Source organism: Drosophila elegans, unplaced genomic scaffold, assembly GCF_018152505.1.
Source record: "Drosophila elegans isolate 14027-0461.03 unplaced genomic scaffold, ASM1815250v1 contig_814, whole genome shotgun sequence".
NCBI lineage: Eukaryota > Metazoa > Arthropoda > Insecta > Diptera > Drosophilidae > Drosophila > Drosophila elegans.
Window position 1 is genome coordinate 4161765 of NW_024546167.1, and position 22218 is coordinate 4183982.

Genomic DNA, 22218 nt, shown 5'->3' on the forward strand with positions numbered 1-22218 from the left:
TGACAAGTATTTACAATTGCTTAATGTGCATTAAGTCAATATCTTAAAAGTTGGACAAGTGTTAAAAGCTGAATTTTTGACCCTTGTAATTTCCGCAAGACTTCAATATTTGTTGTTATAAGCTAAACAAACCAAAAAGTCCGAAAATGTTACCTTTAAAAGTGAGATTAATTAATTGTAAGATTTTGAATCTAATCCAAATCGTGTATTGCTCAATATGGCTAGAGTCAACAATTTGGATTACTTTACTCCTTTAGAATTTGATAGCTCCAAAGTAGTAACGAGCACATTTTTTAAAGCAAGCCACACTTTCTATTAAAAATTAAGTGAAAATGATTTTTAAAAAACCTCTAATAACAAAGTTTAAGATTCTATAAACATAAAGCACTAGAAAGGAATGAAAAATGATTAGATAACACACCTCTTTGACTAAAAGGTACAACATTTTTTGTTTTAACATTTGGGCGTATTTATTTCATACGTATATAATTATAACTTTAGTTTAGAGGTTTATTTTACATGTATAGTGTTTTGTAGGTATTAAATGACTCCAAGTTCGCATTCTAAGTTTTGTTATTTTATATTTTGTTTTATTATACAAGAGCTGGAACACTTAAATTTACAAAAGCACATTTTTATTTCGAATACGTTTTGAATAGCTTGGGGAAGCATTGAATTTTATTTTACCACACCATATGCAAAGCAAAAATCAAGAAACGAAATAGTATAATCTTTAACATTTGTGCTAATATTCAAATAAATACATAATTTATTATTTTTGGTAACTACAATGGAACATGTTTTCATTCATTTTTAGACATTTAAATAGTTAAGTAACTTATTTGGATTTCTGTGTACACATATATGTATATATATATATAGATTTGGATATAGCTGAGTCTTAGCTTTAGTTTAATTGCACTAAATATTTGCGTTACATTTGTGGTGATCCATAATGCTAAACTTCATTTTTGGTTTGTTGAAATGCTTGAATTGTTAATGTATCCAAGAGCCTGTTGGTTGCGGACAATCAATCTGCTGGCTGGGAACTTACTTCCTAAAGCAGGAGATGGGATTGAAGTAGCACTGCCGATATCTGACTTGACGTTTGCTCTCGGGCAGCCGGTAAAGTTCGTTCACATTGCCGTAGGAGGGGCTTCTCAAGTAGGCGCTGTAACTATTTAAATTAGACAATGATCGGAGAGTTACCTACAAACCGTGCACCTACGTGGGTCTGTACTGAGCGAAGAGCATCTGCAGTCGGTCCATGGGAATGTTTGGGTAGATGGCCTGGGCTGGCATTTCATAGCCTCCTCCGTAGGCCCCACGAACGTCCTCAGCCTCCTGTCCGTCCAGTCCATCCGAATCCTTGAATGGATTAGCCCATAATCTTTGTTTTTTACAGACTTTAAGGTGCTATACTCACGGGTCCAGCTTCGCCAGCAGCTGAAGGTCGAGCATCGCTGAGGGCAAAGAGCACAGTGAGGAGCAGGCCGTAGCACAATAATATTTGCACGAATTTCATCATTTTGAAGCGCTTCTCAACTGAAAGACAAAATTAAAATAGTTATAATATTTTTAAAACACAAATATATTAGGACTAGATATAACTAGTTATATTAAATCACTTATACTGCTATCAGTATGCTATATACACTATGCAATATATTTTTAATCCGAAAATTATGTGAATTTATTACGAACTAGGAGCTTCCTGCTTTATTAATTTTTTAAAAACATACAAGTGATTTCTGTAAGAATTTCGCTTTGTTCCTTTGTTTCAAATTTTCATATTTATTAATATTTATTTTAAAAGGTTAATATAAAGTTTTCTGTATATAACTCTTATATTCATACATTTTAAATACTGAAAATTTATCCATAAAATAAATTTAATTAATTTAATATTTAATATTTATTTAATATTTAAACATTATAATATTTTTGATGAAATATAAGTTAAAATAACTGCTGTGCCAATATGAAATTTAGTAATTTGTAAAACCGCTATGATGATTTGTCACCTTTCGACAGCTTGAAAACTTATTTTATTTGCAACCCATTTAAGCCAATTAATGTAAATTATTTAATGGCAATATAGCTGGGCACTTTTGTGGGATTCCAATTAATGCAAATGTTTGCACAACATCAAAGGGAAAAGCCACGGCTTTATCCCCGACTAATCCCCAAGCTCAAAGTGCTGTCAAGGGGGCCATGCAATGCAATGGCTACAAAAAAGTGCCACAAAGTTCCACTAGCCACATTTTTAATTAAAGGTCAGATTTCAGTGGAATTGTTTTTATACCGGTATTTATTGTTTTATTATATATGTTTTTTGCGTCAGAGCTGCTCGAAGGGACTCGTCACAAAGCAGATTGAAGTGAATCATAACACTTGTTGCCACAAACGTGACGAGCATTTCTGAAAGGGTGGCAGCGGAGTACTGGCTGCCTCAGCCTCAGACTCCTGTTTTTCACCTTAGGCCGGCTTAAGTGCATTTCCGCAATTAAAAACGGATATGGACCTGCAACTCAAGCGTTGCAACAGCCCCACTCACACGTAATACAATGGCGCCGATGGTGCAACGTGTGGCAGCCACACAATAGCCCGGACATATGGCCTTTAAGCCTTGTGGGCCAAACTTTAATTGATTTCATCCGAAGCTGACCTGACAATGAACGTGATTCGAGTTGTTATGGGTCCCTGTTATGATTCTGAGCACTTATTGAGTAACTTTCAATGAAAATGGATTCAGCGAAGGGTTACAAAATCAGTTCTTCAAAAGTTTTAAAGGTCAAGAGTTGATGTATAAATAAAATATATCACATGTATTGGTTGGATTTCTAAATTGAGACTTTTATACTGTGGAATAGAAATGGATTTATGGTTGTTTGGTTAAATAAGGAAAGCTAAATAAAAATATATGAAGTTTTAAAAGCCACTGTACAAATAAATATAATAGCTGCCCAAATATAACATTAAATATTTATATAATTTCAACTTTTTTATTATTTACCAAGCTTTATAAAAGTTTTACCGTATTTAAAGTTTTGTTAGATTTACTACATTTTTAATGTTTTTGGTATGACCCATTTCTTTTCCAATTAATAAAACATTATTTAAATCATCAATTAAGATTTCAAACAAGTTACTCAAAGTACAAGTGAATTTAGGGTATTAGCAAACATTTATTTATATTATGTGCATATAAATTGCCAAAATATTAATAGTTCTTCTCATTTGTTATCTTCCCAATTTCATCCTCATAAATTAAACATATCAAATAAAAGTTATTCACATCAAAGGTAAAAGCAAATAAATGACTGCAGTTCCCGGAAAAATTCTTAGGCAACAACAATCAGCAACTAATTACTTATATAACATAAATTATGACATCATTGGTAATTGAAGAGGGTGTGAAATCAAAAGGAAAACCTCACCCACAGCAAATGAATTCATAAACAGCAGCAGCTTGAAAAAAGCAACGGAGACATACATAAATCCCGGAGATACGTTCGTTTAGTCTGTGTGAAAATGAGGTCATCAAATGACTTTCAGTATCATCATCAGCACGCAACAGGTAAACGAGGGCCAGAATCGTTGTGGCTGGCATAAAAAGCCATAGACTGAGAACGTGGCCCGTCGAGGACCTCAACGATGTCGGCCGTAAATGTTAATGACTTATCTCATTTGCTTGCTGCAGCTCGTAAAATGTAGCTACTCCTAGTTGGTCCTGTAAAAGGAGTATCTCCTTCTTCAATTTCAACCAACTGCTAATGTGCATGCATTGGCAGAGAAAGGTTTTTATGGTTACAAAAATCAGAATTGCAAATTAACTTACTGTTTCCAAGAAAATGCAAAAAAAGGCTAAATGTACATTAAAGCATTTTTTTCTTTACGATAGTTGGTTAAATCACATGAATGTTAAAGTTCAAAGATGGCTAAATACATTGAAAATTTTAAAATTTTAAGTTCCTTTAAGTCAATATCAAATTTGTATTTATTTAGCATAAACATAGTTCAATTAATTAAATTTTTGATTCCAAATATCTGATATAAATGTTGAACTAATTTATTGCAATTTTACTAGTCATATTAATCACTTTGTTTTCACTTTGTTTTCTTATCTCAAAAAAGTCACTTTAATTCCTGCTATTAGCACATTGATATATATATATATATATATTTATTAGGTTATAGCAAAACGGACATATGGAAACATTTCCGTGTTTTGATTGGCCAAAGTGCAGGCAAAACTCTTAAAACACTTTACAGGGGAATATAGGCAGACAGAGATAATTGTAATGCCCACAACCAGGTAGGTCTGTTCAACTTTGAGCTCATGAAATATTTGTTAGATTAAGCAGCTAGTGGTTAGTGGGTGATAAATAAAAACTAATGACAAGGAGGCTACGGGGCGAACTTTAGCAGGAACCGACGCCAGACCCTAGAGCAGAAGCCAAAGCCAAAGCCAAAGCCAAACATAATCAGGACACATTTATTGCCACCGATAAATAATGCTCCAATGTTAATTGGAAATTTAATCTCGCTGTCGCAGCGCAAGAGTTGCAAGTGCTAAAAAAAAGGGTGGAAAAAAAGAAAATGCAATTTTCACGTGGGTCTTTAGTGCCTGCCCCAGTATCCTGCCTAATCCGACGGCTTAATTCCGGCTCCACTTTGAGTTCCCTTCATTTTTTCGTCACAATTTTTCGCTTGCGGCGAAAGGAACTTTAAAATTAGCTAAGAACAAATGTCGATGGTCAAATATTTGCCACAAGGACCTGGCGTGGGCTTCATTAATGTATGTCTGACAAGAGCCGGCAGGACGATGGCCATGTCCTTGGCCGTGTGATTTATCTGGTCATATGATATTTTTTGAGGGAGAAATTAAAATTACGTCAGTCAGTCACCGAAAACTGGATACTTCAGACATCTTCAAATAAGTATTAAAATGTTTTTCATGTTTCACTTTGGCGCGAGGGTGTGGAACACTTGAAGTTATATCGAGTTTCTTTGGGATCCGTGTTGTGGTTACGTTCTGATTTGTGGAAAATGCGGTTCAAAGTGGCTTTGGCGAAGCGGAAGAGTTATTTACCGAATTTGATAACAAGTTTGCAACTCGCGTACATTTTTGTATCAATTTGCGGAAAACGTGGGACGGAATTTCAAAAATAAATACTTCTGGAGCTGCTCCTGGAGCTAAATTGTGGGCTGGCTGTAATTGAAGCTGGTTAAATATTTAATTGATACACATATATTATTAAACATAATTTAAACAAACAAAAAACTGGACCTTCTCCTACGCATTTCTCCCCCGAAAATTCGGCGGAAAATTATCTGCCTCATTGATGCCTTTAACCCAAAGGCATGCAAACTGTAGGCGTATTCTAATAAATATTAAATGCAATTTGATTGCGGTTTCGGCGGGAATCGACCAAACCAAACCAAAGCAAACCAACCCGAGACAAGCCAAGTCAAGTGAAGTTATTTATTATCAGCAACTCGAATCGAGATTGAAGTCCAAATCAAATGAAGTGAATGGCTTGGCTTGTGCGTTTGCCTGATTTTTCTACGCTTCATAAATAATTCACATAATTTTCAATGAGCCAGATGAAACCGTGCCTCCTGTTAGCTTCTGTCATTAGGTGGCCCCGGGAAAGTCCCTAGGGCCAAGGTTGTTCTGGCATATTCAAAACAAAAATACATTACAATAAGAAGGAGGAAGGGGTGGGAAATGTATATAGCCTATGAATTGCACATATTCGTCAACTTGTGGGAGTTTTCCTGGGCAAAAACGAACCTTTCTTTACCTTCAATGTTGTTTAAGGTCCATCAATTTGCTGGAACTTTTATGAACTCAATTTAGGGAGAGCAGCTTTGAGTCAAACAAACAAATTGGCTTCAATTATTCATAAAATATGAACATTTTTAAAATTGCGTAAAGATTTAAGGCGCAGTTAATATGATTGGAAATCATTTTTTTTCAGAAATTACTTGAAAGGGTTTTTTTTCAGCTTGACCTATGTGACATCTGCATTTTTAATCTAGCTTTTTAACTTAATTTTATTTTATTGACATTTTGTATCTATAATTTTTTCTATATTTTTTGCAATAATTTATTTTAAACTTATTTTTTGTATGTAAATTAAAACATTTAATATCAAAATATTTTAACTTTACTTTCCGATGTTTCGAGTGAAACCCACATGATTTGATATCACCGGCAATAACTCTCTCGCCGTGCAATAATTCACCTGTGGCACAATTTCCGCGTCCACAAATTAATTCTGGGCGACACATAACTGCTCATTTCGATTAATCGCCTAGGCCCAATTGGCAAAGGTAAACACACATGTTCGATACTCACCGATACTTTGCGACTGGATGAGATGGGAAAATGCCGGCAATTAAATTGGCTTCGGTAAATTGGAAAAATCTGGCGCCGGGAAAATTTGCCAATCTGATAATTTCGCGAACTGTACAAACAACTGTGACTTTAAATGGTTGAAACTCTGATCTGATCCTTCGACTTGTTGCTTACTTGTTGCTGCTGCTGCTGTCGCTCTCGATGTGAACGCCAAGAAGGGAAATTGGTAACTCGATGTTGGCGATGCCTGCTACCGGGCTTTATATACAAAATAGCAAACAGCACCCAAGGCAGCGACGCCGGCAGCGGCAGAAGCAGCAGGAAGCACGAGCTGCCGGGCAAAAACGGGGGCTGAGGGGAGGTGGTTGGGGTAATTCGTTTGGGGGCGTCTGCTTAGGCAAAGCTTTATGCCTCATGTCAAGCGAAACTGCAGGACCAACACTTGTCCATAGTACCTGGCATATGCAGAGGGTACATGAGGTGCAGAGATCATTAAAAAACGGAGTTTTACCGACGAACTACAGAAGACTAGTTAATCTGGGTAGGTGAAATATGTTAAAATTAAACTTCATTTAATTAAAATTAAATATGATATGCATATATCAGCGTTTAAGGATAATGCTCAAATTCATTTAACGGATTTAAATCCAAGTATATTATAATCTAAAATAAAAATTAATTAAGAAATACAGAGAACAAGTTTTATTTATTTTAATTTATTTTTGGCTCCCAAGCCAACCAATTACTATGGGAAAACTTAAATTTAACTGATTTTATCTCTCTATAACAAGATCTTAAAATAATAGCGTGTTAATAAATTTTAACATTGAATTAATCTTGAATTAAATAAGCTTCTTAAGATATCTTTCGGTTTTTTCAAATTTACTTAAGTTACTTATTACATAATTTATTAAAATTTCTGTTAATAAGGTCTGTAAATTTTAGAGTTAAACTGATCTTAATTACCAAATTCCTTTTACTGTATTTTTAAGACATATTAATAATATAAATAAACAAAAAAATATTTAATGTTCGAAAATGCTTTTCTGACTTTCTATTACTTCCTCGACTAGAGCATCCCCAGTTCGAATTCATATCCAAAATGTCAACACTGAATATGCTTTCTAAGCGTACAACGGGGCGTATGAGCAACATGCGGCATATTAATTCACCACACGGATATGGACACTGCGAGGCGAGTACGTGGACCACCGATTAACCACCACCCACTCCCACCTCATTGGCGTGGTGAGTAGCAGCAGTAGAATAACGGCACCTGTTGCTGATTAACTCGACGCGTACGAAACCTGTTGCATACTTAGCGGCCCAGTATCTATGACGTAGAGATTACATGAAAAGAGTCGAAATGCACTGGACAGTAGGCGTAGGCTAAACGAGTGGCTTTACGTTCGCCATTGATTTATGGCCATTCGATAATAAAATCGCGCCATGTGCAAAAGTGAGATTATGACATGAACACACACAAATAAAGATATTAACACGCGGTAATCGAATAATATAGGTTGCCTAGCATTCCTGGAATGTTAATCATTTCCGCCGCTGAAAGCAGGGAAATTTATTCATTGTAAATTAAAGAATTTTAAATCAAAAATAAACCAAAATAAGTTTGAGTTGTGGAGACTTCTAGTTATTAAATTAATTTAGCCTGTAAATATTAATAATATAATATTAATAATTTCTAGTGTCAATTAAACCTTTTCGACTTACACAAACTTTAAATTTAATTATCGAAATAATCATAAAATTTTGTTGACTATATTGTACTTAAAATAATACGATTATAAAACCGATTCCACCAAAAGTATTTTCTTTATTTGGTTGCCAGGTATCTAATAGTCGAAAAATGTTGTATTGGATTTACTATTTCTAGGTTTTTGGTTAGCAAGTTTTGCTCTTGCGAATAGTTGAAGTCAACCGCAGCCGGGTCATCAATTAATGGAGGCAATTAGATGTACATAAAAGTCTATTAATGTGTGCTCCAACAAACTCATTAATAGCCGCTATTGGCCAATAAAACTTTGCCATTCGACTTCGCAGCCAAGGTGGCCAGGCAATAAACGTGCTATGCACATTAAACCGATCGCCAGTTTAGTTTAACAGTTCATCATGAAGAGGCAGTTGACCCAGAGCTAATATTATGCATTAACTTTGAGTTGGCAATCGGCGGTGGATAGTTTGCCAGAAGTTCGAGTGGTTGATTTGCATAAAAAGCAGAAATAGTAGCAATGTGGAAAATCTTACCTTACAGAATTGAGGAAAACTAAATAATTTAAACTTCTCAATAGGGTATTCTTATTAAATGGAGCAAAAATTGCTAAGCGCTTTAAATCAATTTTTAAAATGATTTAATAATGCAATGTTTGTATACAAATAATATTAGAACAATAATTGAAAATTTATATGCAATAATACGGTAATGAGCTATAATAACACAATAAATAAACTAAACTGTCTTACCTTAACTAATAATAATCAATCATTTGAGTATATCAGTTAAGCCATGCAACCTAAAGTCCTCGCCCTATAAAGTATATACAGATTTAGATATCGACCGATAGTAAATGTACTTCCGCTTGGAGCACACCTACAATTTGCAACCCGAATCGCAATGGAGCACGAGTTGAGGGCATGCAATTTATTTGTTTAGATTTGCGATTTATGGCTATGTCAGTCAGAATTAGGCAGGATAGGAAGGATTACCTGTCTACCCGAAATTACCCTCAAATATATAGAATTTATATTCCCATACGAATATGGGTGTTTGAATTAATTTATTTATGAATGCTATTTGACTTATCGTTGGTTGTTTATTTATAACGCAGATTCACAGTGAGTTACAAATGCACAGATACAAATTCAGTTACAGTTAAAGTTACAGATACAGATACTTGATACAGATACCACTAGATACAATTGCAGAACTCTGGGGATTTCAGTTAATGGCGCGAACAACTCTCACAGCAGCAACCAAATGGACATTGAACAGTTTGAGAAACACCACTCTGGAGATCAGTTGGGATTTATGTATTATTTGTGTGAGCTTTTTTAGCCCACTCCAGAGGCGGATATTTTGCTGGTGTTTTTCAGAAGCAGCTGACGGCATTGAAATAGCAACGCCAGTACGCTCGGCCACCGCCGGATCCGGATGGTGGGATTCGCCGGGGACCAGGTGGGGAACCGGTTAACGAGGAAGTTCCAGATCGATCTGCGCCCGCTCTTCTCTGAAAGCTCTTTGGCATTAACTGAAATTTTCTTACACATCGCGCTGCTAATTTTATGTCTTATATTGCAATTTAGGTTTTATGTTCCAACTTACTGTTTCGCCAGTGGCGCGATTGATCTGATTCAAATCTTTGAAATCATAATCCAACATTGTTCCCGAATCATCATCGCTGTACATTCCTGCATTACACATTGTGTTCAATTAGGTTCTTTATTTATAATCCATATCCACACTTACCATCCTCTCTCACTTGATGAGGCTCCAATCCATTGTGGTATTCGCCCAATTTGCCATTGAGCATGTTTTTGTCCCCGAAGAAGTCGCCAATTCGTTGCTCACTTCGTTCTTGTTCAAGGGCATGATGCAAAGCGACCATTAGCCGATCCAGCAGTAGGGCAGCACGCTTTGGAACCACCATCTATATGTGTGTAAAAATATTAAGTAAATAAAATAATTATATAGTATCATACTAAGTTTGGAAATCAGATCAATAACCAATTAAAACCCAAACAATGCGCTCTATAAAAACTTTTCTGTAAAATATAATTAAACCATTTATATATTTCAATGGTGTGTAACTAAATTGAAAATGTTTTTCAGTAAGAATGATTAATGTTTCCATATAAACTATTATTTGTAAAAAATCCCCTGTTGAGATTTTACCAATCCTTTTATCCATGTCAAGGAGAACCTTGTGAAAAACCAAGTTGTAACCGTTTGAATATTAAAGTGGTCTGAACAAATGTTAAATGTTTATGTAAACGTATTCTATGTTGTAGTTTATTAGGGAGAAAAACTAGTTAATGAAAATAAAGGTGGAAAGAAAATAGTTTTCGGGCAAAATGTTTCAATGGAATGTTACACCAATGGAAGTGTCATATTTCATATCACCAATCCTTTACGAAATCATAATTTGAAAAGAACCTTTTTTAAGACGAACTATAAATGTATATATATATATGTATATATCATTTCTGAAGTTCTGAAAAGAATGCAACAAAGGGGGACATATCAAAATACACTATTATCATGCTCTTTAAACTAGTAAAAAACCATCTGTTTATTTAATACTTTATATCTAATCATTTTACCTAGAACCTTAAAAAAATATTTCCATGTGAACCTGTTTTGTTGAAACTACTATTTTGTCTAATCACTTTCAATTAGCTTAATGTCTTTACAAGTACTTTAAACTAACTTCCCACGCGTCTTTCCAAGTACTTTAAACCAACTTCCCACGCGTCAAAAATGTTTTGGCCAGAGAACCAACATTAGGCCCACCACTAGTATGCACCTGGCATAATCAAAATAATGTGACGTCAGGTCAGCTTTCGGGGAGAAATGTAGCTTAGGGTCAAAGCCGAAAAGCAATCAAATGAAAAATATACAATTACAAATTGTGTGTAAGGTGATAGGGAATCAAAAAAAATGGACCAGCAGTGACCACCCACGCGGGAATTTTTGTTAAAAATTTAGGCGATTTCGCTTACCGGATACTCGTCATAGCCCTCGTCGGCCGGGGCGCTGAATATCTCCTCCGGCTGGCTGGGTGGTGACCTTCCGCCCGCCCGCTTGTCATCCCCAGCGCCCGCCCCCGGCAATGCAACCTCTCCGGCTGCACTGCCACCGATGGTGAGGACCTTGGGATCCTGGGATCGTTTGACGCCCGGGTAGCTCATCAATTGCCGGCACATGTGCAGCTCAAAGTTCTGGATGAGGACGAGCAGGATAATCAACAAGGCTGGCAGGTGATAGGTTCTGCCGGCCGGGCACTTCTCGTTCCTGGCGAGACTTCGACTCCTCCTCCTGGCAGATTGACGCCTGGCAGCATGCACTGGTCTCTGCCCAGGTGGTTGATGCATTCTGGTATGCTCCTGGCGGGAAACTAATTAATATCAAGGCTGTCCTGCGTGCGACACTTTTGAAAATTCAACTGAAGCGTTGGCCCAATACGTTTGACGCTTTTATAGCAGCCAATTCCTTGGCTTTTCACTGGCTTTTTTGCTGTTTCTGTTCGTTTTTTTTTTTACAGTAATGAAGCATTATAGACGCTTGTTAATCGGGATGGAGCTGGTCCAACAGTGAAATGCTTTTTTCATACTTTGATTTACGATTTGAGCCCCCCCACTCGGCGTCCTTGTTGTTGCTCCTTGGCAATGGCTGTTGCTGTAATTATCGAACATCAGAATCCATGTCCTGCCTGCAGCCAAGTTATTAACTCACACACATCTGCCTTGCGTGTGTGGGAGGACATGGGTGTGTGTGTGTGTGTGTGTGTGTGTGGTTGCAGCCTGTTGCGCTTTTTCGGTAGGTTCGCCTAATGAGCGGAATGCTCGATTCGCCTCCACTTGTTGCTCGTTAAGCCCGAAAAATGATGACCTGAATGGCCACGAACTCAGTTGACTCCTCGCTGCAGGTGTCCTCCCATTTTTGGCGCTGAATGGCTGCCTGTGTGGGGGCCTATTAAGTTTTTTTGCATGCTAAAAACCCTTGAAATGCGGTGCATTTACATTCAATAAGAGACTCTTTTCGGATTACAGCACATTATATATTTTGAAATATTTTTCGCAAAAATGTAAGATTTGCATCACTTTAAAACATGAAAACAAGTACCTTTCTTTCCGAAAAGCTTGAATAAAGTAAATCTAAATCTAATATCTTTTTATATTTTAAATTATATTTCAGATCTTAGAGCTTCTACTTATGTATATCGAACAGTGCAATAAGTTTTCAATTTTAAATATACATATTAAATTAAGAAAAATACGAAAACTGTAACTAAGATTAAAATTAATCCAAAAAACTGCTGTAAGAAATTTTAAAGATTTAAATTTAAAATAAACTTTTACTATTTTCTTATAAATGAGTTAAAATTTCTTCCACAATAAAGATATAGATTTTCTCCAAAGGAACAGCGGGAGATTTGTGAATCAGGGTTCATTGGCCAAACAACATTTCTAAGCAAAAGGATTCCAGCGATTAATTACCCAGTGTGGGTCATTGCAGCATGCAAATCGTAATTAAGGCCAGCCAATAATCCATAAACTAGAGAAAAACAAGTCAATACTCATATATGTATATATGTTTTGTTTGTTATTTAGTGTATAATTTAATGACTCCAGCTTAAGCTCTGAATGAAATACTTAAATAAGTATAAAGTTATAGTTGAACGAAGTTATGATTTTATCCGAACTTGTTACCACAAAAGATAAACTCACAATTAAGTTCATACTCTCTAATGATCTTAAATTAACTAAGAACTATTTTAACCATTTATATATTAAATTTACTAAAACTATATAAATTAAAAAATACATTTTTAATTTACCACTTAACGGGACACAAAAATGTCTTCACAACAGGGCTTCAGTTTTCGATATGTAACTTAAATTAATTTAAATGAAAAAGTTTATTTTTCAATAGATTGTTACAGATTAAAAAAAAAAATTATTGGCAATAATTTTTTTGAATTTTTCTAATTACAAACTTCTTTCCTGATTTCTTTGAGTGTGGTTTCCGGTTCTCAGCATCCCTGGAGCATCTGTCACGGACACGCGCCTGCGCCCAAGCCACCCACCCGAGTAACGGTACTGTCAAAACACAGGGAGAGCCAGAGAGAGGCAGTAATCCAGCTCCAGTCAACTGAAGGCCCGCAGCCTCCGAGTCCTGCGAAACTCAGTGTGCGACGAGGAGCCAACTGAAACAGAAACAAATCCGCAGTAATTCGCAGCGAAAGCGTGGCACTTGAAAACTCAAACAAAAACAACAACATCACCACAAACTGGGGGAAAAAAAAACAACAAGGGCGGAGAGCGAAGGATATGCAGACAGAAGAGCGAGTGCAGTCGTGTGAAAATTGTTGTATCGAAAGTGCATAAAATGTGGCCCACAAACAATTAGCGGAATAAGCAGAGCACGGAGAGCAAAACAAAAGGCGGACTAACTACAAAAGCAAACAGGATGTCAAGGACTTGAGCAGGGGGGGTTGTGGGGGTGACACTAGGGTGATACAAACGGGGGGACTTTGGGCGCATCACGATTCGCAAGTGTCGCCAAGATGCGTACCTACTACACGGCAAAGGACATGCGAAAATACGGCGACTTGAGCTATGAGTAAGTACCAAAAATGGGCAGACATCAAAGGATAACAAAAAAAAAATGGGGAGGAAGGGGTAGGGGTTGAGCACAGGTGTGTCATTGTGTGTCATCTCTTGTTTGCTTTCAAGCCGAATGCCATTTCAACGCTTATCCCCTTCCACTTCCCCTTCACATGCCCCTTTATCCTTAATCCTTTATACCTTTGATGCCACCGTGTGTTTGCTCGAGCAAAATGCAATTCCAAGTGTCAATTGAAAATTTGTTTTTGTCCACAATCGGATGGATTGGAAAGAAAATTCTTTTGAATGGATTTCACCTGGCCCGAAAAAAAATGGATTACACTGAACAGAACTTTATATACGACTTCAGGAAGAGTTTGATAGATTGAAAAGAACCTTAATTTATGTTTAAATTTTGTATAAAAATTTAATTTAATTTTGGTTAGGCATAAAACTTAAATCCTAATCTTCTTCTTCTGATTTATAACATGAAATTTATAACAAACCTTCGTAGACTTGGATTTACAAGGGCAAGCCTCGTAGTCTTTAGACACTGGATAAAAGTTTTAAAAGCTTAGTTCAAAGCAAAATAAAATATATTTTAAATGCTTTAAAATTGGTTTGTAACTTGTAACTTGCTTAATATCAATGCCACGAAAATTGTTAAAAACTCTAAAATCGTACCATTTGCTAATTGAGTTAAGTCAAGCTCTTTTTCCTCAGTGTTTCTTTTCTTTCTTACACTGCAACAGTGTTTTGTATGTTCATTTTGTATTGCCTACTTTGTTGGGCATTCCTCGGCTGCATATTCATGAGCTAGCCTCGACTTAAATCGGAATACATCGACAGCATCACGTTCTCCGGTATTTCTTGACACAGGAACCCCATTTCTGGAGGGTGTGGTGGGTTGTTGGGCCTAAAAGTGGGTTGAGGATGGCCTAGGTGGGCAGCAAATTAAGGACTTTCGACTGAGTGGCCACTCGGAACACTTCTCTCTTGTCTCGGGCATTCATTATATTGTTTGTTGCCTTAATTAATGGCTGACAGCATAAAAAACTGTTAAGCTTTTAAGAGAATACAATGAACCTAACAGAATTCTGCGGTAATCATTGAAAGGTCATCGGCTTATAAGAGGAACTTAAGTGAAGTTCAAAGGCAATGAAACTCACCAATTTTAAAATAAATTAAGTAATTGTTTTCAAAGCTAAGAAACCAGTTAGACTGAGTTTATAACAATTTCATTGTAGAAAATTTTGGAATTGTAAAGAAGTATAGGAAAGCACCACAGTTAATAATTTATATAGTCTATACAAAAAATATGAATTTAATAGGGACTATGAATACATTTTAATTTTTTATTTAAATTATTATACAACACACTGCATATCTGCTTAATTTTCAACTATTTATCAAAAATACAGAAAATACACAAGGTTAATAGAACATGAACCTAGCTTGTGAAGGTAACAATAATTTATTTTAACCGAACATATTTAATATATAAATATTATTTAAAACCAATCAATTCATATCGGCTTACCTAGACGATGTTCAAGGCATGTTTGACAGATCTCGACCCTATTGTAAACACTTCTACGTGGCTTTTCTTGCCTGACACACAAATCAAGTTAATCACAATCGTGTTGTTTTCCAACAGAAGCAAATACCTGCTGGATCCGAAGTTTATGACCAAGAGGGACCTGCAGCACTACTATCGCTACTACAACATGAACAAGAACCGTGGTCAGTTCAAGAAGATTGTGATTGTGATCTTCTGCCTGTGCGTGTTCTCCTACCTGTGCGTGGACTACAACCTCCGGACGAAGCTGCTCCGTTTCCGCGATGGCTTCGACTTCATGGCCCGCCTTGAGGACCATTACGGCGGCAATCTGACGACGGCCTATTTCGTGGACACGGCGGGCTGCCGGATGCCGCACTTCGAGGTCACCGACGACACCATTGCCCAGTTCATGTTCAAGCCGCGTCCGTACAGCTGCAACAGGGCACTGGTCCGGACCAGTGACTCGGTGCCGGGGCAGCTGCTGCTCAATCTAGATGCCGGCGAACTACTCGCCTACTATAACATCAGCGATCTGTCCTCCGTGAGCTGCAATTTCACGGAGGTTAAACGCAAGTCGGACTCCGCTAACACATACAGTCCGGCTGTGAGTTTCAAACTGGACAAAGTGGTTCAACTGCCACTTGACTCGGAGTTCATTTGCATGTGGTGCTATGATTCCTTGGACAGGCTTTTCTACAAAGACTGCCACTTTTTTGCGGTGGACAAGCCACGAGTGAGAGCATCAATTAAACCCGGAACCGAAAGGGTCAGCTTTAACAAGAGCAAGGATGCACATGAACGTCTGTCGGTGATGCTCCTGGGCATGGACAGCCTGTCGCACCTGAACTTCCTGCGCCAGATGCGCCAAACAGCGGACTACATCCGGAAGCACCTGTCCCACGTGGAGCTATGGGGCTACAACAAGGTGGGCGACAACACCTTTCCCAACATAGTGCCCCTGCTGAGCGGCTTGGATGACCAGGAACTCAATCTGGCCTGTACGCCGAAGACATTGCGGTCCTACGATCGGTGCTCTTTCATTTGGAAACGCTACCAGCAGGCTGGCTATCGAACCGCCTTCGCCGAGGATGTGGCACTGCTGTCGTCCTTTAACTACAACCAGAACGGGTTCAGGAAGCAGCCCACGGACTACTATCTGCGGCCCATGATCATGGAAATGGAGAGGAATGTGGCCTTTAAGAAGGACCTCAACATGCACTTGTGCATGGGCAGCCGCCGGACGGCTGATGTGCTGCTGGAGTACATGAGGAAACTGGTCCCGCGGATGAGCGGCCAGCTCTTCTTCTCCTTTTTCTGGACCGTGGCCCTAACCCATGACTACTTCAACTTTCCCTCGCTGCTGGACAAGGCCATGTTGACGCAGTTAACGCAGCTGCAAGAGTCGGGAGTGCTCAATCGCACGGTGGTGATGCTGCTTTCAGATCACGGACTGAGATGGGGTTCCTTTCGTCGGACCTACCAGGGCATGATGGAGGAGCGACAGCCCCTGATGATAATGCTCTATCCGCCCTGGATGAACGAACGGTATCCGGAGGCGATAGCGAATCTAAGATTGAATGCCCGCCGACTGACCACACCATTCGATGTGCATGCAACAATGGTGCAGCTGCTGAATCTGCGGGATCTGGAGGCGGATCAGTTGTTGCGCAGATCGGCTGAGCTCGAGGAGCCGGACAGCACACTGCCACGGGGCATCAGCCTGTTCGTGCCCATTCCGGCGGCCAGGACGTGCGAGCAGGCTGGGATTGCCGCCCACTGGTGCACCTGCCATCAGCGACAGGAGCTGCCCACGAACGACCAGCGTGTGCAGCGGGCAGCGAGGTATTTGGTGCGGCTAATTAACAATCGACTGAAGGATAGCACACAGTGCAGGACCCTCTACCTGAACTCCATACTGCAGGCCCTGATTGCGGCGCCGCACTCGAAGATCGTGAAGAACATATCCACGGACTATGCGGTGGACATTACCCTGCGGCTGCAGACGAAGCCCGGCTTGGGCGTCTTTGAGTCCACGGTGCGGATGACGGGCTACACGACCGTCCTAACGGGCACCATCAGCCGGTTGAATCTGTACGGCAGCCAGAGCTACTGCCTCAAAGATCCGGCCCTTAAGATGTTCTGCTATTGCCATAGATAAGCTTACGAACCTTTTTCCTCAATGGAGTGTTCGACGTCAAAGACTTGAAACCCATTTACGTAGCCTTAGCCAAGAAAAACCTAGTTTATTTCTATGAAATAGCCGACGATTGTATTGTATAATAATCCAATTTTAGCCTTTGCCGTAAGGAGTTCCCAGTCTTATGCACCTACTTATATAGCCATGGTAGTTATAGCGGAATTTGTCTATTTCCCAATTACTTAGAGGACAATAAACTGACAAAAATACTAATAATCGTAATATCCGCGGAATTACTTTGTGTATGTAAAATAAACAATAAACTATTACTGAAGTCGAGGAAATAAACGAACTTATGATGGTGGCTTGTAATTGTTAACTCGGGATCTTGGGTTCTTGGTTTTGATTTACAAATCAATTAAATTAAAAATAACAAAATCAAGAAAAGGGACGGTAAAATAAATAATTGCCTTTTGGGACTTTAAAACTATACTATTTTTTTAAACAATGTTTAGTATATTTTTGTAATGTTTTTTAATATCTAGTATAATTTTTATAATTATATATTTTATTGACCATTCGAAAATAAATAATGAGACAATTTAAAAATATTTATTTAATAAGAGGGTTTATTTTTATTAGCGCTTTAAGATGTTTTCAAAGTTTCAATAAAATTACTCATACGATACGTATGCCAGCTATACTTTAATACAAGAAAGTCTGCCTCTCACTTAAACCTTGTTGTATGTTTTTCTAAATTTCACATTTTTTTAAGGATTTGGTTTTTAAGGATTTGGTTTCGTGAAATATTTGTAAGTTTAAAAACTAAACATTTATGGATTGAAAATAAAACCGACAATTTCGATAAACGATAAATTCAATCCATCCCTGATGCATTTGTTGCATTCGATAGTATCGCATAATGATCGACTTTTGTTCCTTCTCTAGTTGTTATTGTCCATCGTTCTTATCAGTTCAGTTTTTTCGTTTTCTTTTCGTTCGTTACAAAAATGGATTAAATAGTAGAATTTATGTTGTCTGAGCACTCCCAGTAGCAGACCAAATGCCACCCACAGAGACACTGCGTCCGGGGGAACGCGGCGGAGCCGGAGGATCGGGGGGCACCGGCCCAGAGCAAACGTACATCATCAGGCAGAGCAACAAATACTATGAGCATCGCGATTCCCAGGCCACGGCCATGTCGGTGGACTACTCCGGCCAGTGGGTGCTCCTCGCGGGACGCGGTCACCTGGCCCTGCAGCGCCTGGGACAGGACGATGGTTCCTTGCGCCGACACGAGCGGCAGTCCAAGTATGAGGTCTCAGTGGCGGAATTCGCCATATGTCCCAGTCGCAAAGAGTACTGCGCCATAGCGGTGAGGCATACATATATGTTAATATTGGGCTATTGTAATCTATTCCTGTTTTCCTACCAATTCCAGACCAGTCAGCACATAGACATTGTGCGCTGGGGCATTGCGGAGCCCCACTACGAGATGTCCTTGCGCGGGCACACTCGCACCGTGACCGACATCGACTGGCACGGCAAGGATCCCAATCTGCTGGTCAGCTGCTCCATAGACACCTTCTCGCACATCTGGGACTTGAGGGAACCCAGGAAACCAGCCTTGTCCTTGAATGCCGTCTGCATGTGTGAGTGTGTTCAAAAGTGTTTGAAGGCTTCTCTAATACGTTCAATATTGTAATATCCTTAGCCGGTGCCACACAAGTGGGCTTCAATCGCGTTTCTGGCAACCTCTTGGCTGCCGCCCACGATGGAGATCTACGCATTTGGGACATTCGCAAGGGCAGCTGCCCCACACACTACATCACTGCGCATTTGAATAGAGTGCACGGCATCAATTGGAGCCACAAAAGGGAGACCTGCCTGGCCACCGCCAGTCAGGATGGAACGGTCAAGTACTTTGATGTTTGCAATCCACGCCGGGCGGAGAAGATCATCACCACTATGTCTCCCGTGTGGAGAGCAAGATACACGGTAATATATATTACTTATTTGTATAAGATATGCACCTTTAGCTTTAATTATCTAATGCAGCCCATTGGCAACGGTCTAGTGAGCATTGTGGTGCCCCACTTGGGTCGCGGCGAGAATAGCTTGCTACTCTGGAGCAACAGCAAGCAAACGGATCCCATTTGCTCCTTTGTGGGTCACACCGATGTCATTCTGGACTTTGCCTGGCGTCCCAATCGCGAGAGTTCCACAGAAATAGTAAATACCAAATGCACACTCTTATTTTCGAAACTATATATGGAGGTTTCCTTTAGGAACTGGTGACCTGGTCCAGGGATCGCACCCTGAGAGTGTGGAAAATCGACGACAATATGCTGAAACTTTGCGAGCCGTCTGCCGAGGAAGAGGAATCCCGCTTCGAGCCGGACCTCAGTGAGTTGCGAGTGCCTACTCCACCGGAGTTCCTGCATCCACGTTCAATTTTGGTAGCCGCCTCGTTACCCATTTCCACGGGTGACGGAGCATGCAACACGCTGCCCATGGCTCGCTCTCCCAGCTTTGGCGGTGGTTACTATCGCCGTGAGGAGCCGCACATCGCCAGGTCTCTAACAGATCAGCCCACTTGTTCGCTGCACCACGAGTTCTCGCTGCTCAACACGAACATGCCACACGTGGAGGTGGACACGCTGGATGCCATTAAGCGGTACGCCTGCTTCAAGATTTGTGCCGGCGGTCATACAGTGATCCTGCAGGTGACCTTCGCCACCTCGTATCCAAGTCCCAGTGCGCCGCCAGATTTTCAGTTTTGCCAAGGCACCACGCTTTCCAGCGAAGTGAGTGGTGTTCTGCTTAAGGTGCTGCGTTGCAATTCATTGCAGCGCGTGAAAAAATCACGCACCTGTTTGGAGCAGTGTCTTCGCGCCCTGGTGGCGGCCATGAAGAAACGGGTGGCAGCTGTGGGCGGAGCGGATCGTAGTCAACTGTTGTTGCAATCGCCTCGGCTGGAAGGAGCTCTGTCCAGCACCCTGCACGATGCCTGCATTCCATATCCACGTACATCGGGGGTGCATTTCAATGCCGTTGGCATGCTGACCACCTTCGCCCAGCCGGTGAACAACAAACGGCTAACCCTGCGCCAACACACGGCCCTCACGCCCAGGACTTTCTCGGCCATAAATGGCAGTGGATTGCTGGGCAATGTTATGGCCACGGCCCAGCGGGATGCCAATGCCTCGTTTTATCTGCAGGAGCGAATGATTTCGGGTAAACCGGGTAAACAGCGTGCTATCCGGCAGATGAATGGAAGTCCGGTGGTTCACGTATACGACACCAGTAGTATGCTTCACATTAGTCGCAGCATGGCCAGGGAGTTCTCGCTGGATAAGCACAACATAGCGGAGACGTGTCGGAGGAATGGGGAGATTTGCCGACAGCATGGACGCTTGGATTTGGTGCCCGTGTGGCTGTTGGCCGAACTAATAGCCACACCCCAAGTACCTCATGAGACGCTCAACGAGCTGGTGTTCTACAATGATCCCTTCAAGAAATCCCTCCTTGAATCGCTGATAATGCATTATGCCAGCGCCGGTGACATACAGACAGCTGTCCTGCTGGCCTGTTTGTTTGACAAGTGTCCAACGGGTGGTGGTGTCATTATGGATATGGTCAGTCGACTTCCGCCGCAGCTGAACTCACAGATTTCTCCGTACCACACGGTGCTGCCGCTAGACGTCAAGTCATCGTTCTCATCCATCACTGGCCAGCAATTGAAGCAACTGCGCAGCAACTCTTGGTCCGACTCCTTGGATCTGGAGGTGAAGCAGCAGGTCCAGCCGGATGCATATGCTTGTTCGTTGATCAGGCGCGCCAAGGTGCCACTGTTCGATCAGTTTAAGCGATCGTACGCCGAAATTCTCTTCGGTTGGCAGCTGCTCTCGAAACGGGCCCTAATCCTCAAGCACACCCAGAACATGCCACCGCCCGTCCAGGGTGTGGAATTCGTTACCGAGTGCGGCACGTGTGCCAAGCCCAAGCGGACGCCCAAGTGCGAGCCCTGCAAGCGACCCGTACTCTTTTGTGTCCTCTGCCGTCTGCCCGTGAAGGGAGCAGCCAACGCCTGTCTCGCCTGTGGCCATGGCGGTCACATGGATCACATGATGCAGTGGTTCGAGGTGAGTACCATTCCTAAGACTTACTATTAGATTTTACTTTGATTGCTTTTTTTTTGTTTGAGCCTTCTGATTCTTTTACAAATCAAAAAAAATGCTTTTACAAGAAACATTTATTTTTGTTTAAAAAATATATTCAAAAATATTTTAATTCAAAAATGTTAATCAAAAACTTAGTTTTGTTTTGTTTGCAACAATTTTAGAATTTAAATTAAATAAACTACAAGAAACTTCTTTAACCTGTTACCTATAAATGCATAACTACGTCTATTTTTAATTTTTTAAATAATTAAATGTTTTTATTGAAAAGGTCATATGGTTTAGGCAACTCTAAAAGTGTTAAGGGTCAGAAACAGGCCTTTATTGGAAATGTTTCAGGGATTTGCATCTATCTTTTTTGCTAGTCATACCATAAAATAAACATATATATATAATTTTTCTTACAGAAACACCAGGTGTGTGCGACCTGTGGGTGCAAGTGCTTGGAGCGCACATCGGAGCTACTAGCACTGCTGAGCTGAGCTTAAATTTGGTAATCTTTCTTTTCATCGCTGTGGATATCAAAATAGTTAAGTGTTTTTTAGTCAATAAGCGAAAGATTTTTGTACGATTTGCATAACAATGAGAAATATATGACCATTTACTAGCTAAGCTAAGAGGGTAAGCTAAA

General features: G+C 40.0%; 4 protein-coding genes across 6 annotated transcripts; 2 read left to right on the forward strand and 2 right to left on the reverse strand.

The window, feature by feature from the left end:
* Window positions 1-469: 469 nt before the first annotated feature.
* On the reverse strand, window positions 470-6494 carry LOC108134478. Of its 2 annotated transcripts, none has more exons than XM_017254794.2 (4): window positions 6368-6494; window positions 1427-1545; window positions 1229-1368; window positions 470-1171 (listed from the first exon to the last, which is right to left on the reverse strand). In XM_017254794.2, exons 2-4 carry the CDS (start codon window positions 1526-1528, stop codon window positions 1051-1053), a joined length of 363 nt encoding a protein of 120 aa, XP_017110283.1. In that variant the 5' UTR covers window positions 1529-1545; window positions 6368-6494; the 3' UTR covers window positions 470-1050. The 2 variants fall into 2 exon arrangements, with proteins under 2 accessions (XP_017110283.1, XP_017110281.1); XM_017254792.2 differs by having other exon boundaries at window positions 470-1177.
* A 2718-nt stretch (window positions 6495-9212) lies between these two features.
* On the reverse strand, window positions 9213-11528 carry LOC108134487. 2 transcript variants are annotated; one of them, XM_017254805.2, is made up of 4 exons: window positions 11102-11528; window positions 9849-10029; window positions 9705-9790; window positions 9213-9609 (listed from the first exon to the last, which is right to left on the reverse strand). In XM_017254805.2, exons 1-4 carry the CDS (start codon window positions 11471-11473, stop codon window positions 9472-9474), a joined length of 777 nt encoding a protein of 258 aa, XP_017110294.1. In that variant the 5' UTR covers window positions 11474-11528; the 3' UTR covers window positions 9213-9471. The 2 variants fall into 2 exon arrangements, with proteins under 2 accessions (XP_017110294.1, XP_041566361.1); XM_041710427.1 differs by having other exon boundaries at window positions 9213-9630.
* A 1771-nt stretch (window positions 11529-13299) lies between these two features.
* Window positions 13300-17688, forward strand: LOC108134538. The gene is made up of 2 exons (XM_017254885.2): window positions 13300-13724; window positions 15366-17688. Exons 1-2 carry the CDS (start codon window positions 13669-13671, stop codon window positions 17425-17427), a joined length of 2118 nt encoding a protein of 705 aa, XP_017110374.1. The 5' UTR covers window positions 13300-13668; the 3' UTR covers window positions 17428-17688.
* Window positions 17689-18359: 671 nt separating this feature from the next.
* LOC108134491 (GATOR complex protein Wdr59) lies at window positions 18360-22199 on the forward strand. Its single transcript, XM_017254810.2, has 6 exons — window positions 18360-18781; window positions 18848-19058; window positions 19121-19404; window positions 19465-19638; window positions 19695-21551; window positions 21995-22199. The coding sequence occupies exons 1-6, from the start codon at window positions 18470-18472 to the stop codon at window positions 22067-22069; spliced, it is 2913 nt and encodes a 970-aa protein (XP_017110299.1). The 5' UTR covers window positions 18360-18469; the 3' UTR covers window positions 22070-22199.
* Window positions 22200-22218: the final 19 nt, after the last annotated feature.